The 22,121-nt window shown below is 42.0% G+C and overlaps 1 protein-coding gene across 2 annotated transcripts in view; it reads right to left on the bottom strand.

Moving 5' to 3' along the window:
* LOC308306563 (rho GTPase-activating protein 29-like) overlaps positions 1 to 20,212 on the bottom strand; it is a 95,926-nt gene extending 75,714 nt beyond the window's left edge. For both annotated transcript variants that reach the window (XM_080751599.1, XM_080751600.1), the window contains exons 1-2: positions 19,974 to 20,212; positions 16,195 to 16,709 (exon numbers count right to left, since the gene is read on the bottom strand). In XM_080751599.1, coding sequence (XP_080607725.1) covers positions 16,195 to 16,543 — 349 coding nt within the window. In that variant the 5' untranslated portion in view covers positions 16,544 to 16,709; positions 19,974 to 20,212. The remainder of the gene's footprint in view (positions 1 to 16,194; positions 16,710 to 19,973) is intronic.
* Between the last annotated feature and the right edge of the window lie 1,909 nt (positions 20,213 to 22,121).

The following is a 22,121-nucleotide window of genomic DNA, read 5'->3' as shown; positions in this document are numbered from 1 at the left end:
TATTTTAAGAATGGCAAAAGTAGCGGACCGAAAAGCTCAAAACGCGGCACGAAGCCGCGTAAAAAGGTTAAGAGATTAGGGCTGTCACGATTATGACATTTTACATGACGATTAATTGCCACTCAAATAATTGCGATTAACAATTTAATTGTGTTTTTGTCGTTGACAATTACATTTCTGTTTGGCTTTTAGGCTTTGAAGTTGCACATGGCAGATATGACACATAACCTAAATACTCAAAGAAATTACAGGCATAGTTGACAACTTTACACTTAAAAAAAGAACATTGATAGTGGAAATAGCCGATCTACAAGCTCACAACGCGTCGCATCGCGTTGTGAGCTTGTAGATCTGCTATTTCCACTACTTCTTGAAAGTGTTTGAAACTATAGTAACATTTCTCAACATGGAAACGATTATGACAATTATGCAAAATAATTGCGATTACCTCAAATAATTGCGATTAGACGATTATGTAATAATTGTGACAGCACTATAAGAGATAAGAGGTTAATGCCCGACAGCAACAATATTGTCTTTAAGACTACAACAGAATGTTTTTTTTCTACCAAAGGGAATATAAATTTAATTTATTTTTATCAAACCAGCAGTGGTTGGTTCCCTATGGAGACACAAAGAGTCTCTTCAAATTACTGTCTTAGGAATGCGACAAAAACGTCGGAAACGAATTCAAGTCTCCTTGGGTTGAGTAATCGATAGGAAAAAGCAGTCATTCTGAGGGTGAACTACCCCTTTAAGGTTCAAGCCACTGATTATTTGTAACCTGATCTTCAAAGGAAAGGTTTGAAGTAATCAAGTCTTAGTGGTCTTGTGTGCTTCTACGGCTAATTTACAATGGCTTCAAGTACAGGACCTGCTCAAAGCGACCATAAAAGGAGCTTTTCTTGGGGACGGCTTGTAGAATGCAGATTTGGAAGCTTTGCAGTGGATCGCAGCACCCACAGGGACGGTGCTGTCTAAACAGAGCGTGGCTTCAGCCATTGAAGACGTCTGGGATGGGGATGCACAGTGAAATGACCGACCGCGGGCTAATTTTAGGCTGGTATTTCACACGGGGTGATTTAGCCCCAGAGAGTCACTAAAACAAGCATTTTTAGGTTTTCTCTAAGGAACCGAGGCTGAGCCACTTTCCCACATATCCCGCGCTCTCTTGCTGTGTATGCTCTTTATATCAGTGGTTCTCAAACCTTTTCATGCCACTGCCAAGGACCCTCAAATTGGTATGCATTTGGCCGCAGACCCCCCATCTGAACATGTTTTAATCTAAATGATTACAAATATTATATATTATAATAATATGTTATTATTAATAGTATGTCTGCTATAAAAATAGCAGACATACAAGCTTGCAGCATGGCACAAAGTGACACGCTTGTGAGCTTGTACATCTGCTATTTTTGAATAGCCAGGTTAAAATGATTGTTGGGGACCCCCTTGTTTTGGCCGGCTGCCTGGAAATTGTCACTCATTCATCGGTACATTGCAGCGTAGTATTATGCATTACACAACACCTGTGGGTCGTTTCAAGGTGCTACTGGTTAATGATTCAAATCCTAAAGCAACATACAGTGAGAAAGAGGCTGGGGGACACCACTGGCATGAAGTCACAGAGAAAAGTAAAAAAAAGTCCTCCTGCTCAATAGACTGCTGCTGCGGTGAATAACAGTGGTAGTCTCTATTTATGTATTTATTTTTAAGATTTAGTTTTTGGGCCTTTATGGCTTTATTGATAGGACAGTAGACTGACAGGAAATGGGGGGAGAGATGGGGAGTGACACGCAGCAAAGGTTGTCGGGATTGGGATTCGAACCCGCGATACGCTGTCATGGATCAGAGCCTATGTGGTTTGTGCATGGACCGCGCATGAACCCCCGATGTGTATTTTCCAGACTTTGACCACATATATGCTGGGGTTCAAGTGGTTAGTTTATTTGTATTTTTGAGCGGTGGTCACAACGCTCCTATACGTGGCAGTGTGTGTGGGTATGTCTGTCTGTCTGTCTGTCTGTATCCGTGTCTGTATGTAGCCTACAGTACCTTTTGTGACCACACATGTTAAGGGAGGGGCGCTGTTGTTCAGGCCAGGCCAGACACACACACACACACAAACACAATATATATATAGTGTGTATATATATATATTTATTTGTTTTGCTGTTGCGCAGCCTCCACGACCACCGCTCAGTTCACACGGGTGTGATTTTTTTAAAGAGAGAGAGAGAGAGAAATGTCACATCGATTTGGTGGACCCCCCCTGTAGTAACTCTGAGGAGCCTCTAGGGGTCCTGGACCACCTGTTGAAGACCCCTGGCCTAATTTATAAAACAATGTAACATCTTTCTCATGCACAATGTCAATCATTATGTCCCCTCTGAACTAGAGCCCCCGATGCCGCATACATTTCTGGGTCTGATGATGATGATACCCACCAGTCCACCAAGATCCCCCCTTTGCAGGTGTTTTGCCCATTAATTTTGAATTTGAAATCAAGTTGAAAAAAAGAAAACTTAGATTTTGATTTATAAGTTTCGATTTGAGAACATTTAATTAGTAACCAACCACAGTAAATAAGTGGGGAGAAAAAATGTAATAAAATAAAAACACCTCAACAATCAACATCAACCGCATTGCGCGCGCGCGCGCACACACACACGCGCACGCACGCACACACACGCGCACGCACACGCACGCACGCACGCACGCGCGCGCGCGCGCGCGCGCGCGCACACACACACACACACACACACACACACACACCCCTGAGCGCTGTACTAATTGCAAAATATCCAGACAAAAATGTCTCCACAAATAGATGTGGGGGCACATAATGGGGGTTAAACTCACATTTCTTTTCTTTTTTTTCTAGCCCACACCACATCTAGCCCGGTTGACGATCAGGAGCCATTGAGGCAACAAGTGGGCATTTGTTCAGTAGGAATGCTGGGTATGTGGGAGGGGGATGGGGACGGTGCAGCAGTGGATGGATGGATGGGAGGGTTACACAGCTAGTCTCCTGGAGGCACCAGTACAACCAGCGGTTCTCAAACTTTCTCATGCCGAGGATATAGGGATGGGACAATGTCAGAAATGTCATGCCACGATTATTGTGACCAAAGAAATTGCGATTTACGATATTATCGGGATGATCAAAATATCCCCGACGTCCATTATCCTGGGGTGGAACGAACCTGGAAATAATGTACTTGATACATATGTAGTTCTGCAAATAAAAGGTGAATTGATCGCAGTGCATGACGGAGGATAATTCCACGATGAATTTAAATCTCCACGATACGATTATTGTGAGTGTTTTCTATCACGCAAAACGATAACAACGATTATCGTCCCATCCCAAGCCAAGGACCCCCAAATGAATATGTATTTTGGCGGTCGGACCTCCCCATCTGAGAATGTTTTGTGCCGAGGACCCCTGCCCCTCCCCCAGACCCCAGAAGAGAGGTTTTGTGTAAACAAACCCAAAACTAAATTATTCAAACATTTTCAATTGTTATTCGAAAAGAGCAGATGTAAAAGCTCGCAGCACGGCACATGCTGTGAGGGACCACCATTTGATGAGAAGTAGCCTCTCAGACCCTAGATGTTGTGTCGTCGTCGTATAAGATTTTGTCAACAATTCCATGCTGTATTGATGTGCTACCATATAGAGACAACAGGGCAGGCAAACAATTCTTCTCCATTCTCCAATTGTGTAGACTTCTTATACTAAGTAATGCACATGCTCAACAATGATACAACCATTTGGTTTCGTTTTTACGTTCTCAAGAGTTAAAGATCTATAATGGTCCAAGGTTTGGTTACTCCATCATTTAGCTGGGGACCACCTGGAACCTCCCCTCAAGGCAAGGACAAATGGTGGTCCCCGGACCACTAGGGCTGTCACGATGTGACATTTTACATGACGATTAATTGTCACTCAAATAATTGCCGATTAACGATTTAATTGTGTTTTTGACTGAAATTGCCCTTACCCGTTCAAAGATATGAGCTCCGAAATGATGTGCAGTGTGTGGGTTATGGGATGTGCACTGTGCACACAGTATATGAGGGATGGAAAGTAACTTTAACTGGTGCTTGCATGCTAATATGTAGGAGCATCAATGTAAGAAATACCCGTTCCATTTAACGGCTACAGAGATACTGTGTACCGATCTGCATGATTTTTGGACAACATCTGTAACAGTGGCTCCAGCCACTGAGGAGAAACGCTGTTTCAGACAGACAGACAGACAGACAGACACTCACTCACTCACTCAGACAGACAGACAGACAGACAGACAGACAGACAGACACTCACTCACTCACTCAGACATTCGCAAAATTATAGTATAGATATACAAAAGAATTACTGACATATTTGACAACTTTATACTTAAAAAATACATTGATAATGGAAATAGCCGATGCTATTTCCACTATTTTTTTCATTTTTTAAAAATATATGAACATTTTTCAACATGGAAACGATTATGAAAAATAATCACGATTATTTCAAAAAATCACGATTAGACGATTATGTAGTAATTGTGACAGCTCTACGGACCACTGACTGAGAACCAGTGCACTACTAGACAGTCAGGGGGAGAGAGACCCTCCAGCGGTCCTTCCCCCGATCACAATGATTAGCTGGCCCTGGCTGTGGCAACGTCCGCAGCGCTTTCAGGTCAATATTGATAGAGTGGTTAAAGATACACCCAGGCTGTGTGCGTACTGTAGTGTAGTGTAGGGCATTTGGTGAGGCAAAAAAAGACACTTGGAATTTGGGCTGGGGCAAACAACTGAAAAACACATCAAAAGTAGCAGATCCACAAGCATCGAAGCGCGGCGTGAAGCGACACACTTCTGATGCTTGTGTGTGACGCTGTAGTAGGGTGTTGGTTTTACGGAAAAAACGCAACACATTTAGACCTGAACGCAAATCTGTGTCACTTTAGATTTGAACCACTTTAACCATTATTTTATGCTTTAACTAAACAATAGTAGATAGGATCTACAAGCTCACAGCGCTGCGAGCTTCCGCTATTTTTGAAAGATCGTGAACACTTGTGCAAGTATTTTTTACCAGATTCTATGAATGTCTTCTTCTAAATCAGTGGTCCTCAAACTTTTTCATGTCAAAATTACATGTATTTGGCCACGGACCCCCATCTCAAAATAAGTTGTCCAGGGACCACCCAGAAGCAAATATTTGAGTTACAAATCAAGCTTGTATATCTGCTATTTCCAATAGTTAGTAGTATAGTCTTTAAACTTGAAAAGCCAGTTCAGTGGAGTTCATGGAAAACAGGTGAAGGTCAATAATAATGTTCTGTGTGGAACTGAACGTTCCTGAACGTTTTCTCCTACTAAATATGTGTGATGACTGTGTGCCCAGACGGCAGCGCTCCCATCTTCCTTTACTGTAACCCTCGCTTCCTTTTTTGGAATGTGTTTTGAACATTACTGTGTGCGTGCGTGCGTGCGTGCGTGCGTGCGTGCGTGCGTGCGTGCGTTCAGATTCCTCTACACATAGATGTGAGCGTTGTGTGACCTACCTTAACTCACAAACAGCCTGACATTATCAGTGGGAATTAAATTAGTGTTTACTACCCTGACTGGTGTGTGTGTGTGTGTGTGGGGGGGGGTTGGGGGGGGTTAGTTTTACAGCTAGGAAAAGCACACATATTATGGTCATAAATGCACAGAATAACAATGGAGACAGATGACCGTGATGAGGGAAGTACAGATAAACACGGCGTACAATGCAAGTACGTAGGTGGTCTGAAAAAATGAGTTTCACACAGACTAATAGTCCACACAAAGTCAAGACTTCTGCAATATCATGACATAAAGCCCCATTTCAAAACAGGCTGCAGTACATGATCGTCAGCATGGCACAAGATACGGTATAGGCAGGGGTCATATATCACCATGCTGGCTGGTGGATATATTTGTTAAAATGATACTCTGCCACGGACATATAACATAGCAGACATAATATTACCCGATACTCATAGAGAGCTAGCCCTTAACATACCGTATAGCAAGGGTCCGGGACCCCTAGGGGGTCCTCCGAGTTACTACAGGGGGTCCTCCAAATCTTTGAGTGATAGAAACTTTTTTCTCCTTTTTTATATTAAGCACCTTGAACCCTAGCGTCCATATTCTGAGAACTTTAGCCAAAAGAGCAGACTAAGTACAGAGTGAACTGGTCAAGTTTATTAAAGCTATACTATGTAACTTTTTTAATAAAACAAATCTTAAAATTGTCCTAATTATTAAATCGCTAAAGTTTTAGAACACCCACTCTGTTCATTTCAGCTCCCAAAGCCTTTTCTTTATATGTGTTCTACTGAGCCCTGGTGGCCGTGACCGGGGCTGTTTTTCCCGGCAAAATTACGTCATATGCATCATTCTGTACACGTGTCTCCCTACCGGCCAATCAAAGCCCAGATCATACACTGCCGAGATTTTCAGGAAGTACACTGCAGTGTTTACATTGGGCTAGGAGTTTAGCATGTAACTCCCCAACCGAGGCTCGTAGAGGGACACGAAAGACCTCTATGGATAGGTCTCGGCGAGGCGAGGCGGACGCGGTGGTGGCCCGGTCCGCGGCGAAAAACGGACGAAAAAAGCAGACGCGACCGCGGTTTGCTATAACGCTACTGACAACTAGTTGAGCAACTTACACAGTATAGCTTTAAGTATTGACAGGTAAGTGGTTAAATATCTGAAAACACAAATGAACATGAATCCAAAATACACTGATGATTGTGCTGTCAAACGATGAAACTATATGGAATCTATGAAAAGGTTGTGGGGGTCCCTGCTTCATCTCTCTCTCGGGGTCTTTGGCCTGAAAACGTTGAAGACCCCTGCCATATAGTACAGTGGTCAAGGGACCTTCAGGTCTGTAATGCGTACAAATGCTACTATTCCATCCATTGCTACACTCAGCATTATGGGGGCCCTTAAAGTCTAAAAAGTCTGTACTAGTGGACAGAGTAAATCAGTGTCATACTGTACATATTCTGACAGATTACTGACATTCAGTAATTGGGTTTTATGGTCAGCATAACATCATTATAATGTGAAAACAAAATCGTAACATTATGCCCCAAGACCAAAAGCAATGTAATGACTTTGAATGCGGTTCATAACCAATGGACGGATTTCTCAGAGCCGCAGCTACATGGCAGCGCTCTGGAAAAAGGCCATATGTTGTGTGCCCTCTCTATACTGTACTGTAGGGATCGACCGATTATCGAAACGGGCGATAATCAAAGTCGATATTCATAACATTTATTAATATCGTAAAATATCAATATTGGGAAAGAAAAGTTGGTTACTGATTTTCTGCAGAACACGTTTTTAATGCTGAATTTAGAAGACATATTACACAAACAGCACCAATCCATGAATCGGTACAAAACCCATTGCATTACCCAGTAGCAAATAGATAGATAGATGATAAATAGATAGATAGATTATAGATGATAGATATAGATAGATCTTTGCCAATGTCACCAGCTGCTATCAAAAATAACAATAATAATAGTAATAATAAATGTGTTAAATAATGACAAATATTAGTATATATAGCCTATATTCTAGTATGTGGCGACTAGATGTGAGCCTCTCTAGAACATTTAGGATGGGAAAAAATATATAAATTAACCACTTAACCACTATTTCAAATTGGGGGATATATATATTTTTTTTTTTCTTTAAAATGCATATCGGTTCATAATATCGGTTATCGGCCTCTTTGATCACAACTTATCGATATCAAAATCGGACATGAAAATCCCATATCGGTCGACCCCTACTGTACTGTGAAATAAAAGCAAATCGTGCCATAAAGTAATCTCTTGAACAGTACTAATAATGATTACACAGGCTAAACCTTGGACTACGTAAATATGCTGGCAAACAATGGCTTATTATGCAGTCTACAACACCGGTCAACAAGTGCTCCTGTTCAAGGAGAGCAGCTTCAGCTTCACCGAGTACATTTGCACGCTGGTGTTGTTTTCTATCATAAACGGCTGACGCACAAAACAAGCAATCATTCTGCTTCGCCGCGTGAAAGAAGATATAAACACCAATGACACACCTGACCCTAACCAAGCAAGCACAAACAGTACAGTGCAGTACAGTACACACAGAGGCTCTTAAAATAGACCATGCCATTAGAAGTACACCACACAGCTCCTGAATACTCTGAAGTCTGGGCTGGGCAGTTAACTCAGAAAAAACGTATCAAAAGTAAACGTATCACCAACCGACTTATACCCCAATAACTGATAAGCAAGGTTTTTTTTATATATATTTTTTTCTTACGTACCATGAATGGACACAGAGAAATGCCATACAAAAATAGCTGGTCTACAAGCTTGTATGTAGATCCGCTATTTACAATGTTTAAAAGAAACGTTCATTAGACGTGATCGAGATAACAGTTTGGAATAATCGAAGTCATCTGAAGTCGTAATCGCCCAGCCGTAGCCATGCACACCAGGGACTTGCAGAGAATCTTAGAGAGGCAGGGGCTGACTTTTCTAAAAGGGCCTTTTGGTGAAAATATCGAAGATAGCAGACCTTCCAGCTCGAGGTCGGCTATTTTCGATGCTTGATTTCTACACATTTCTTGATTTCAACCTAAGATGCTGCATTCAAGTTCAGGAGAGTTTGGACAAGGCAATTCTCTTGAATGCAGCCTTCAGGTAAAGCATGGAAAGAGGGCATTTGCATTTCTTTCACCATAGTGAAAACTGCATTCATGGTCTGAAGAGCACTTTTTTACAGACAGATAAAAGGGCAGGGGCTCAAGCCCCCTTTGAGTCTATGTGTGCATGTGCCTGATGCACACAGATTGCACAGATTGCTGAACACAAAAACAGTTATTTGGTGAACTCCAGACCTCCTGACAAACGCTAATCTCCTGATGTAGACTCCATTCTTTCTTACCATGGACCACGGAGCTGACCTCCACCTCTCGTCGTCATCAGTTCAGCGAAAGTCCTTCGTGACCTCCAAAGCTGAGACGAAGCAGCTCCACAATAATCCTGTGCAATTACCCACACGTCCCTCACGCGATTGACCCACCGCAACAGGGTTCACGACCTTCAAAGCAATTTAAAAATGGGCCACGGTGTGTTGGAGACGTCATTAAAGACAGAGCTGTCAGGCCCCTCAACTCAACAACGGCGGGTCGGTCTGACAACAATGAAAATCCACACACCCACACTTGCACACACACACAAAAATACAGTCTTCTTCTCAGACAAGTGGCAAGTAGACAAAATTAAGACATGCGTCACTAGCTCGCAGACCAACTGATAATCGCCATTTAAGGTCACCATGCACTGGAGGGAAATAAAACAAACAGTTGCTTTAAAAAAAAAACAAGTCTGGCTGGAGGAACCCTTCCACCCCCCAGAGAGCCACCCCAGGGGCTACAGCTATTCTTAAACATGGGAAAATGTATATTCAGCCCAAAGCCCACCAGCTAGCTAGCTCGCTAGCGTGGGCCTGCGCTGCGTTCTGGGGGACAGTGGGGAGTGGGGATGGCGTGCTGTGACAATGAGTGTCAGCCCTCACATCGCTGGCTGTGAATGCAGGCGCCGTCGTGAGGGGTGAGGGAGTTCTCAACTGAATATATTGGGGGTCTCTTGACCATTGATCTGCGTGGCAAAAGAAAAGAAAAGACCCCCCCCCATCCCACCCCCTCTCAAATGCACGACAGGGTGATGAGATGCGCAGACTATTGTCAAGTGTTGCAGAGACAATATGGTCGTAAATTAGAGAAGGGCGGCGGGGGTTGCTTTGGGGGGTTTTAAATCACTTCCAATCACGGCATAAGCCGGTGATTCCCAAAACAGTGTGTTGTCACGCTCCGCTACAGCCCCGCCCACCAGAGAAAAACCCTTCAGTGCGGCTGGCGCTTTGAAGATGTTTACTGACCCCAAGGTTTTAATAGTAACACCAATCACCCTGATATGATCACCGCCATTAAAGCCCATTTCCTTCTTGTGTCCATGTGGAGCACATGCCACCATCTTTGACCCAGTGTGGTTCTCTCTAAACCAGTGGTTCTCAAACGTACACATTTCAAGGTCTTCCCTTAACTTTGACAGTGTACAAATGGAACCAAATGGACCCTAATGGGTCCATTTGGTTCCGTTTGTACACTGTCAAAGTTACAGACTTGTAATGGTCAATTCAGACCCCCATAAGGGAACCTAGAGGGTCCCTGAAGTCCACTTTGAGAACCACTGCTCTAAACCGTTTCATGATGTCAAGGACCCCAAAAATAATATGTATCAATATTCTGAATATATTTTGTGTCAGGGACCCCCATACAAGATTTGGGTTGTTATTTATTTCGTTTTTATATATTTTTTTGTTTTGAAAATAGCCAATCTACAAGCTACAACCTGTCTCCACACGCTTCGTTGTGAGCTTATAGATTGGTTATTTTCAAATAGTCAATGTATAGGGTTAAGCTGTCTTTGATGCTATATTAACTCATTTTGCTGGGGACCCCCTGGAACCCCTTAATGGTCCCCGGACCCCACTTTGAGAATCATTACTTTAACTAAAGTGTTAGGACATATGATACACATTATTCCTTCTTCTATCATAGAATAGGTAGTTAATTTAAACATGCCAAGCCTTTCTTAGGAATATTAAGCAAAAGTGTCATCCACAAACAAAATAATATATTGTAATAATTATGTCCTTGCGGTCTCTTTTCCTCAACACTGACTGGAGTGCTCTGTATTTACTTTCCTGCAGGGCAATTAGTTGTATTTCCCAAATCTGCCCTTTCCTGTATTTAGCCAATGTGCCTTCTTACTGGAATACACTATTTACGGTCACATGCAGAGGTTTCGGTAACTGCATCCTCATTATCTGGCTCAGTGTTTCTCAAATGGGGGTATGTGTACCCCTAGGGGTACGCGGAGGTACTGCAGGGGGTACTCAGAAAATGCCCCCCCAAAAGAAAAATAGAAGTATAAATCATGATAATATTATTCATAGTTAAATAATTTACTTCAATTGAATTAGAAAAAGAAAAAATATTTACTGTCATGTTTAACTCATTCCCTGCCAGGCCCGATAGTCCCGAGATTATTCCAATGTCTTTCCCCGCCAGGCCCGATAGTCCCGAGAATTAAAAAAAAAAAAAAAAAAAAAATTCAAAAAATTTTTTTTTCAAAAAAAATTTTTGACCCCCAAAAATGGAGTAGGCATGATAGCAATCGCGAAATTGCATGTTTAACCCCCATAGCAACCCCATCTTTCAAGCATGGCAGCCATTTTGGCAGCCATCTTTGTTAAACATAGTGGCTGTTATCTCATGAATGCCTGAACGGATTTCCATTCGGATTTTTTTGTTTGAAAGCTGTGAGCAATGTGGACACACGTGGTGCATTATCTAGGCATGGGTGTGCATGATCCGTGCACACCCAATTACATGGAAGTCTATGGAGACGAATGGCAGGTGGGAGTACGGAGGTATGTTAAAATGGCGGTCAATGTGTTAATGATGACACTTGGAGCCTGATAGATGCTAATAACACAAATTACATGGTACCAGGCAACTGGGATGTGTTTGAATGCAAGTTATTGACATGAAAACTGGACTGAAATGTTATGGCCAGTGTTGAAAATAGATCTGTTCAGGAGGCACCGTTTGAAACTCTCACTCCCTTTCTTATTTTTTGTGATGTTATATTCTTGAAAAGGGGGTTCAACATAGCATCATATACCAAAAGTTATGGTTTTAATTGCAGTTGTATAAGGAAAATGTTGTTGTCGGGTAAAGGGGGTACTTGGAATAAAAAATCAGGGAAAGGGGGTATTCAAGCCAAAAAAGATTGAGAAACACTGATCTGGCTCATGCACATTGGAGGTGTTAATATGTGGACTTTGATTGCGCTGTCAAAGGCAATTAAACGATTAATCAGTAGTTGATTTACAGTATTTAATTTCTTTAACATCACCAACCTGAAATGGTCTCTGCATGATCGTACGCAGCAAAACACAATTTTACAGTACAGCAAATAGAAGTAGATGTTTCAATCCAGATTACAGATTTAATTATTGAATCAACTAACCGATCAATCAAGAAATAATGTTTTATAGTTGAGGACACACCGTAGGTAAAGTAGAGATAATAACACCAAAATAGTTTTATGACAAGTTAGTCATAAACATCCCATTCATTATGTGGTTTTCAAATCACATGTGGTGAGAGGCGCTGCAGACTATTGTCAAGTGCTGCTAGACTACAGTCAAATGTGTTAGCTAGCCCTACTGACAGTGCTATGTTATTTCTGAAAGGGCAGAACAGAACACATACAGTAGTGTGAACCGGTTCTCTGACTGGCACATTGTAAAATAAAATCAGTGAACAAGCAGCAATAACATTTGTAGTATGACAACGATTTATAACACCTGTGTTTGACGTGATGTGCCAAAGGCTAGACTGCGCTGCCAAACAGACTAAACAAGTTATCGCATACAAAGCGGCCTTATCCTAACCAAAATGTAAGCCAAACCAGACCATTCCATGTACTGTGTGCTTGTGTGACACCGAAAAGGCAGTGGTGTAACTGTAAAATAACTAAGTACATTTACACAAGTTCTGTACTTAAGTACTATTTTGAGGTAGTTGTACTTCACTGGAGTATTTCCAATTTCCAATACTTTTACTTCTACTCAACTCCACTACATCTAGGCTATTGTGCCACTACAATTATTTGAAAACTTTAGTTACTAGTTACTTTGTAGATTTGAATTATTTACAAAACATATTAACCACTTCAGCCCTATAGTATATACCTTTTTAGTTTTTAGTTTTGTTTTGTACAATTGAAATGGGACATTCTGCATAATGAATACTTGTACTTTTGCTACTTTTTTGATTCCATTACTTGTGTGCCAACTCGAGTACATTTTGAATTCCCAGACTTTTACTTGTAACAGAGTACATATGCAGTATTGATACTTTACTTAAGTTAAACATTTGAGTACTGTTTTCCACCACTGCTAAAACTCTGAGGGAACCAGATGCATCTCTTCTATCTTGTAAATCAAGGGCTTTCTTCCACCCCATAAACGGAGAGCGCTCTAATGCTCCGGCACATTAATTTACTGCCCGGGAACTCTGGGACCAGGCTGACAGGCCACTCAAAGATCTCTCACCCTAAAGAAAAAGGGCTGGTCACAAGTCCAGCTCTCTGGTCCTCCCAGGCGGGTCAAGCACCCTAACTGACCTCCCTCAGACAAAAAGCCTGGGATTTGTTTCTCGCCACAGCATAGCAGCCAGTACTTGACTAGTGCTAATGAAGGGAAAGGGTACCAGGCAGAGCCTCACCCCTCATCTGACCCCCTCTCTTTCCAAACCACTCTATATCCAGCCTATGAATTAGCAGGACTGCTTTGGTCTGATCCAAAAAGCGATCCCCCACTGTACCAACTAGAGATGCTCTGATTGCGATTTTTGGGGCCGATACCGATCAGCGATCAACTGGAATCAGTATCTGCCGATACCGATATTCCCGATCACAGCGTCAAATCCATAAATTCTTCTATTTATTGTATTACTGTAGCAGCATTTATATATTTAATGATTCTTCTTACAAAACATTGACATTGTATGCTGATCTAGCTTGTAGATCGGCAAAGCCGAAAGAGGCAAAGCCAATAACGATCAAAGCCGATAGAGGCATTATCGTCCGATCGCGATCACTCACCGATCAATCGGTACATCTCTAGTACCAACCAGGCCAGGAATGCGATAATCACACACAAATACACTATAGGGATGGGACAATATGAGAATGTCATGTCACGATAATTGTGACCCAAAAAAATTAAAAATAAACGATTTACGATATTATCGTGATCAAAATATCCCCAACATCCATTATCCTAGGGTGGAACATCTGCCAAAAAGAATAGCAGATCTACAACCTCACTATGGGGCCTTTTCCACGGGCAAAGAACCGGTTCTGGTTCTTTCTCCCGCCTATGGGATGAACCAGAGGTGAGCTTTTCCACCGAGAACCGGAGTTGGTTCTGAACCACCGAACGGGAACCACAAAATTCTTGGTTCCTCTGGTTCAATCATGGTTCAATCTGGTGGAAACGCAAGCCGGTTCGCAAGAACGAACCAAGGTTCCAAGAAAGTTAAACTGGAACTGGTTCTGCAACCGGTTCTTTGCCGGTGGAAAAGGCCCCAATGTTTCCCAACTACAAGGTCACGAATGCAGAACGTGAGCTTGTAGAGAATGAAGTCCCTCAACTCGGCTTAAGAGATTTGGTAGAGAGATACTGAGATACTGATAAAATACTGTATCAAGTACGTTATTTCCAGGTCTGTTTTACCAATTATAAGTGGTACCGGATATGCAGCTCGGCAAATAAAATGTTACTTGATCCCAGTGCATGACAGAGAATAATTTCACGATAAATGTAAATTTCCACGATACCATTATTGTGAATGTTTTTTATCACGATAAACGATAATATTGATTATCGTCCCATCCCTAAAATACACACACACACACACACACACACACACACACACACACACACACACACACACACACACACACACACACACACACACACACACACACACACACACACACACACACACGTCTAGATTACAGTTTACAGTTTAGGCATTTAGCAGACGCTTTTAATCCAAAGCGACTTACAATAAGCAGATACAACATCGCAATAATAAACAAGATAATAGGTCAGTACATTAACAGCAATATAACAATGTAAATGGATATCTATCTATAGAAAAACACAATATAATCAAGTTCTAAAGAAACCTAACAAACAAAGTTAACTAGCTTCATGTATGGTCATTGATTTTACTGTAGTGCTAAGGGTTTAGGTGGAGTCTGAAAAGGTGAGTCTTCAGTCCACGGCGAAAGGTAGCGAGTGAGTCCGTTGTTCTAAGTGCGACAGGGAGTTTATTCCACAACTTGGGAGCCAAGAGGGCAAACTGTCTCGGACGAGTGGATTTTTGCCCTGGAGTTTTTAGCGAGGGTTCGGTCAGCATCCCTGTGTTGGCTGATCTAAGTGAACGAGTGGGGGTGTAGGGGTTGATCAGCTTTTGGAGGTATGGAGGAGCCATACCCTTGATAGATGTGAGAAGAGACTGTATAAAACCTAAAAGTACAACTATGGGGACCACGTGCAAATTTAATACATACAGTCAGTAAGTAAGTATTGTCGGAGTGGCATATTGTCGGTATTGGCCCGAGAACGAGGGACCGGGGTATGTCTGTCCCCTTTTCTGTGTGCTTGACCATTGGCTCTCAAAGTGCGGTCCGGGGACCCCCCCAGGGGCCCTTGTGGGGGCAAATTGAGTTAGTGCAGCATCACAATAACTTTAAGCACTTAATCAATGTACTTACTGTATATGTTGGCTATTCAAAAATAGCAGATCTACAAGCTGACAGCACAAAGCATTTACAGATGGGGGTCCGCCGCCAAATACATTACAAATACATTCAGTTTGGGTGTCCTTGACATGAAAAGCATGAGAACCACATCACTAGAGAGTAGACCCATGGGAGATGGATGGCTGAGGTGCAACAACCTACTATCCTAAGCGGCATTAAAAGTCCACTCGCATCGCGCCACATGTGGCCATGGAATGACTGTAAAGTAAACGTTACCATGCATTCCGTTTCAGGGACAGAGGAGAGAGTGGTAGAGGGAGAGAGAGAGAGAGAGAGAGAGAGAGACAGACAGAGATAAACTAGAGAACGGGAGAGATAAGATTGGTTGACTGACCGCACAGCCAAGGCCAGAGCAGGACAAAACAGGTGTACAGGAGAGGGAGAGACACAGAGAGAGACTCCAGCAAACACTCCAGGCAAACGTTGATCAAAAGAACAATTCTTCTGCATTCTCTAATTGTGTAGACTGCTTGTAAATTAAATAATGCAGACGCTTAACTATAATCAAACTCTTGAGAGCGTACGGGTCCATTTGGTTACCAACTCCCCATCATTTAGTTGGGGACCACCTGGAACCCCCTCATGGTTCACAATAAGAGTCGGCTCACTGGGCGGCTACAGTCCTACAAAACAAACGGCGAGCTGGTGGTTCATATAACATTTCAAGGTCTACACATACCTTTAGAGTAGAACACCTCCTTGAGGTGCAGCAGGACGTCGGCAAACTTGCGCACATCGCTCACTAGCTGCATGATGTAGTCCGGGTCGGCGCCCGTAAAGGGGCCGGGGCTACTCTCCAAGGAGCCCACCACCGAGCAGCTCCTCCGGCCCCCTCCCCGGCCCACCACCCCGCCACAGGGCCCCCCCGAGGAGGAAGCGGCGGCAGTGGTGGTGGTGGTGCTGGGGCCCGCCGATGTCGGGAAGAAATGGGAGTTGGAGAAGCGAGAGATAGACATCTTGGCTCCTCCGCCGCCTCCGCTGCCCGCGTCGCTCCCCGCGCTGCTCTGGCGCAGCATGGCGGCGAGCATGGCTCTTAGGTTTGGTGGTGATGATGACCCCCTATTATAGGTCCCCCCCTTCTCCTATTCCTCCTCCTCCTCCTCCCCAGGTAGCCCGTGGCGGTGACCACCCCGCTGTTTCCGAGACCGACCTCCTCTCAGATGCAATACTTCACAGGAGCGAGGATGGATTGCCCTGTCAGAAACGAAAAGGGAGTGCAAAAAAAAATAATCTCAAAGTCACTTTGAAAACTAGGAAGGAATACGAGTGTTGATTCGCACGTGCAAGTGCAACAGTGTTTTACTGCAATACCAAATTGGCTAAATGATCAAATATTATATAAAAAAAGAGTCAAACATTATGAAAATAGCCGATCTACAAGATAACAATGCCTTGCTGTGCGAGTTCAGAAAGAATTCCACGAAAAAAGACATGTCCCTTTAGGATATTTTATTATTAGGCATAGGCAGGCTCTATTACATACAGATATATACTGTAACTGTATATATAATTGTTCTTCTTTTATTTGTATTTTCAAATATTTCACACCAAACCTCATCTGCAATTTCAACCCAAGACAAGATCTCTACTGTCCCGTGTCCTGGGTGTTAACAGTAGAATTGGATCTTAACAGGCCATAGAAAATGCCAGCAAACCATTGTAATAAAACCATTGTAACCATTATAAAATCCATTGTCCGTGCTCTCTCAATTGTAGAGGCATGTATATTAGTTGATAAGTTGATATGATAAGTTGAAGTGTTGCGCGCCAGAGAATGAAATTCCTCAACTGTAAAAATCTGTAAAGGATTTTTGTGAGGTAAATCATATTTTTGTTGTATTTGATCAATAGACATGAGTGTAGGTTCTAGCAAATAAATACCCTAATCTTGTTATACCACCATCTCTCCAATAACTAAACCCAGGGTCATTGACCCATTCGAACTGGGAAAGCATCCATGTCATTTTAGCGCTGGCTTGCAATGCCACGCTGAGCCACGCTGTGAGCTTGTACATTTGAACATTTGTGATATCGTGAAAGGGTTTGAAAAATGTTGAATCATTACGAAGGCTACCGACTTAGAAGGCATTTGGAGAATCTGCCTCAGGTCAGGGAAGTCTGGATTCCCTTGAATTGAGGTGAGACGACTAGGCGACGTTCATTTATTGGCTCAAGGCCCAGGCAGCAATTTCTGCAATTGCAAGATAACAAACTATCCTACAAAACGGACTTGAAGCGAGTGCTGGTGATCTTTTTTTTTTTAGTAAAAGGAAAATGTGATCCACACCAGGGCATTCACCAAATATTCGAATATCAAAGTCACTATTCGACGTTGTTCACCGAAGTCGAATATTCACTTATTTTCTTTTTTTTTCTTTTTATTGTCAATGCCCCTGGTGGATGAATTTATTAATGCTCTAATACCAGGGCTTCTCAAACCTCTTTAGGCTGTGACACCCAAAATAAACATATTTGAACTGGGGACCCCACCCTGACAAGCACTTGGAATTGTAGGTGACTCGATTCCACAGATAAATATAGTGAAAATAGCAGATCTACATGCTCTACAATGCGAGGCGTTGTGAGCATGTAGATCGGCTATTTTCACAATGTTCGCCTCTTGCTTACTTAATATTTGACAGTTTGGACAGTCCTGTCGAATATTCGACTATTCGAATACTTTGAAGTCGAATAATTCGAATACTAAAAATCACTATTCGTTAATGCCCTAATCCACACCAGAAGAACCTAATGGAATTTCATCACATCATCCTCTCCCAGTCATGACACGTCTAACTTTTCAGGTAGTATCATCAGACCAGCTGTTCAGATAAGGACCCATTAGTCACGCATTTTATTACCTATAAAAATGAACAAGTTGTAGGCTAGTAATTAAGCACTTACTGGGATAGCAAAACAGTGAATCAGAAGTGTTTGGGTTTCAGGGGAAACTAGTGCATTGGTTCTCAAAGTGGTCCAGGGGGTCCCCAGCAAAAGTGGCTAACATAGCATCACAATCATCTTTAACAACCTTATCCATTTATATGTTGGCTATTCAAAAATAGCAGATCTACAAGCTCACAGCACGTCACTTCATGCCACGCTGCGTGCTTGCACATCTGCTATTTTGGGAGTTTCTGGAAAAATATATATATTTGGAAAATTTGGAACAAATTGCCCAAATACACATCATTTTGGGGAATCCTTGGCACCAGAATGTTTGAGAACTAACGGCTAAAGGGAATGTGTGCTTTAAAGCCAGACAGGTTATCAGAGCAGAGTCTACTGTAACAGAACAGGTCAAACAAATGTATGTCTCATCATGAACTCTCTCTCTCTCTCTCTCTCTCTCTCTCTCTCTCTCTCTCTCTCTCTCTCTCTCTCACACACACTCACACACTCACACACACACACACACACACACACACACACACACACACACACACACACAGCTCGAAGTGTGACCCTATGGCCGATATTGTTTATCATTAGACCATTTCAAATATAGGCAAACAGCAGGAATGACCTTAGCAAATAAAGTGATGCAGTGATATTAATCTGTGTGGGTTCTACACGAAATGTTAAGAGAAAACCACCATCCTGAATATGTAGATCTACAAACCTACATTCACTTGTACGTTTATAGCCTCCTGTCCTGGTTGATTTTTAACAGTCACTCAGGGATTGATTGATCATGGGAGACTGCTGCATTGAATGAGCATGGAAGGAGACTGACACCAAAAATCCATGAGGATTGCAAAGTGGATAGAAATATATAAATATACTTGTTCATAAGGATATTAAATGTGCTGCCTAAAAACAACTCCCCAATACCAATTCAATCACAAGTAAAAGTGTAATTAACTATTACTATTGGGGAACTACCTTGAGGTAGTTCCAGCCAGGGGATCCCCAGCTAAATTAACCAAATGGACCCTTATGGGTCTGTAACTCAGAGTGTACAAATGGAACCAAATGGTCATGTGTAGCCTGCTCTGTCAGAGTTAAATTAACATTAACATATTTTACAATATATAAACTGGGGTCTCAGAGATAGAAATGCCATTCAATGACGAGCCGTAGCCTTATGCATGTCAAACTGGGGGTCCTTGAAATTAAAATGGTTGGGTATCACTGCTAGTCTAGAGCCTTAAACATCTTCTCTTATATGAGGGTCCCTACTCCCTGGCATATCTTTGCAAATGGGGGCTAATAAGTGTCCATTTGGGGGTCCTCGATATGAAAACGTTTATTGGAGAACTGCACCAAAGTGTTCATTTAACGCTGAAAGTGCGAACTGCTAAAGTACTTAATCAATAAATCAGTGTAGCCAGTAGCCTTACAAAAATGTAGGCTAACATTTGCACATTGTCAGAGTGACAAATGAATGCATACTGAGGATTAGAGGATCCACGCATAACAAACAAACAAAAATAAGTGATAAAAAACAAAACACACCTGCAGTTGAGTCCTGAAACATTGTAACCAGTCAGTTAGTTATTGATCCCCGGCGGGACGGGTTGCCCGATGTCTGTACACTCCACTGCCCTGGACGATGTATAATCCACTTAGAAAGCCATGTTATTCCTTTGCATTGAGAAGAACCCAATATGACCTGACTGCCGCCTCCCGTCCCATGGAGGTGGAACTTTACTTTAGCATGGATGGGATGGGACCTGTGTATGTGTATGTGTATGTGTGTGTATGTGAGTGTGGACAAAGTGACTGTGAGCTTTCCTAAACTAAACCTCCTCCTCTCTCCATGTGATGTGCAGGGTGACTTGTGATTGGGGGAGGTGATGGTGACAGGCCCCTCCCCTGACAACAGGTGTCTAGTATGTTTGAGTCTGTGTAGTAGACCTATTAGTACAGAGCTGTGATTCTTTGATTGATTGATCGAATACTTTATATTTATTAGAAGTTGGCAAGTGAAAAGCACAGCACAGGTTCAGATACAAGGTCAACCAATAGGATTGAAACCCAGGAAAGCACAATGGCTTGTTTACATTGGGGTCCTTGACCGTCCTTCCTTTTGTAGGCTACTCAATTCATTTCATTCTTAAACTTTTTCGTGCCAATTAGGAAATTGATGTGTATTTGGCATCTGGATTCCCCCCATATCTAAACAAGGGAGTGTGCCAGCAGGGATCCCCAGAAGATAAGTTGTAGGCTATGTAAAAAACAATTGAATATAATTAGAAAGCTCGCAGCGCGGCACAATTAAAGAGACTGTGAACTTGTAGATCTGCTATTTTTTTTAGCCGCAGACCCCAATTTGAAAAGATGTTCTGCAGGGACCCCTGAAAGGATTGTTCTTGTTAAAATCGAAATATTTTCAGAATTTGACCATTCTCCCAACAAGAGGTTTCGAAAATTGTTCGAAAATAGCAGATCCTCCTCCTCACATCGCTATGCTGCCACAGGTTGTAAGCTTAAAGGAGTAGTTCACCCCAAAAATTACTTTCTTTCTATCGATTGCTCAACCCATGGAGACTTAATGTTTTAGTTTTTGTCGTATTCCTAGGACCATAATTTGATTATAATCAAATCAGTGGGGGTACATTTATTATAATCAAATTTAGGAATGCCACAAAAACAAAAAAAAGAATCCATGAATTCAAGTCTGAATGTAGTAAGGGGAACATAAGAAAATCTGCAAAGTAAATCGTTACCAAGAAATGTCTTCACCAATGTGTTTCTAAAGGTGTGTAATAATATATACTAAAAGGTTGAAATTCAACTTCTGGGGGAAACCTCATAAAAAATGATTTGTGTTTGTGTCCCATTAACTTTACTAGCTTTACTAAAAAAAATACAAAAAATAAATATGCTTTAAGTAGCATGTGAGGGGCCAAATTAGGGGTTTTTCATGATGCTGAATCCATTGCAAGCATTTTGCATGAAAAACATTCCTTGGGCTAAAAACGGACCCACAAAACGATGGTTTAGTGATGAATCATCACTTTTCGCCGTTTCGTAGGGGCCATTTGTAGCCCATGGAATTTTTAAAAATGATTTTTTTTTCGCATCAGCATCATGAAAAACCCCTAGTTTGACCCCTCACATGCTACTTAAAGCATATTCATTTTTTGTATTTTTTTTCCTGCAGTAAATTAATGGGACACAAACACAAATCAGTATTTTTATGAGGTTTCCCCCAGGAGTTGAATTTCAACCTTTTAGTAGCCTACATATTATTACACACCTTTAGAAACACATTGGCGAAGAAATTTCTTGGTAACGATTTACTTCGCAGATTGGTCAAATATCTTATAAAATCCCCTTACTAATGGGGTGAGTAATAAAAAAAAAAGGATGAACTATTCCTTTAAGTAGACTATCTGCTATTTTTTAATAGGAAAGTAGGGTAAATGGGGTTAGAATGGTATAACTGCTATATTAATTCATGATATATTAAATCTCAATCAAATGGTGGTCCGAGGCTCAAATGCTGAATACAGTCAATGGACCTTGATATGAAAAGGGTTGAAAAGCATTGTGTACTTTAATGGCTGATGCTTCAGGGTTTAGGTTGGTTGGATGGATATGGCTCATCACACACATGGACCATGGACTCCATCAGGTGGTAGAAATTGTGCCGTTTTC

The sequence above is a fragment of the Nannobrachium achirus genome (genome assembly GCF_963921795.1).
Source record: "Nannobrachium achirus genome assembly, chromosome: 21".
Classification (NCBI taxonomy): Eukaryota; Metazoa; Chordata; class Actinopteri; order Myctophiformes; family Myctophidae; genus Nannobrachium; species Nannobrachium achirus.
This window is presented reverse-complemented; position numbering and strand designations above follow the sequence as displayed.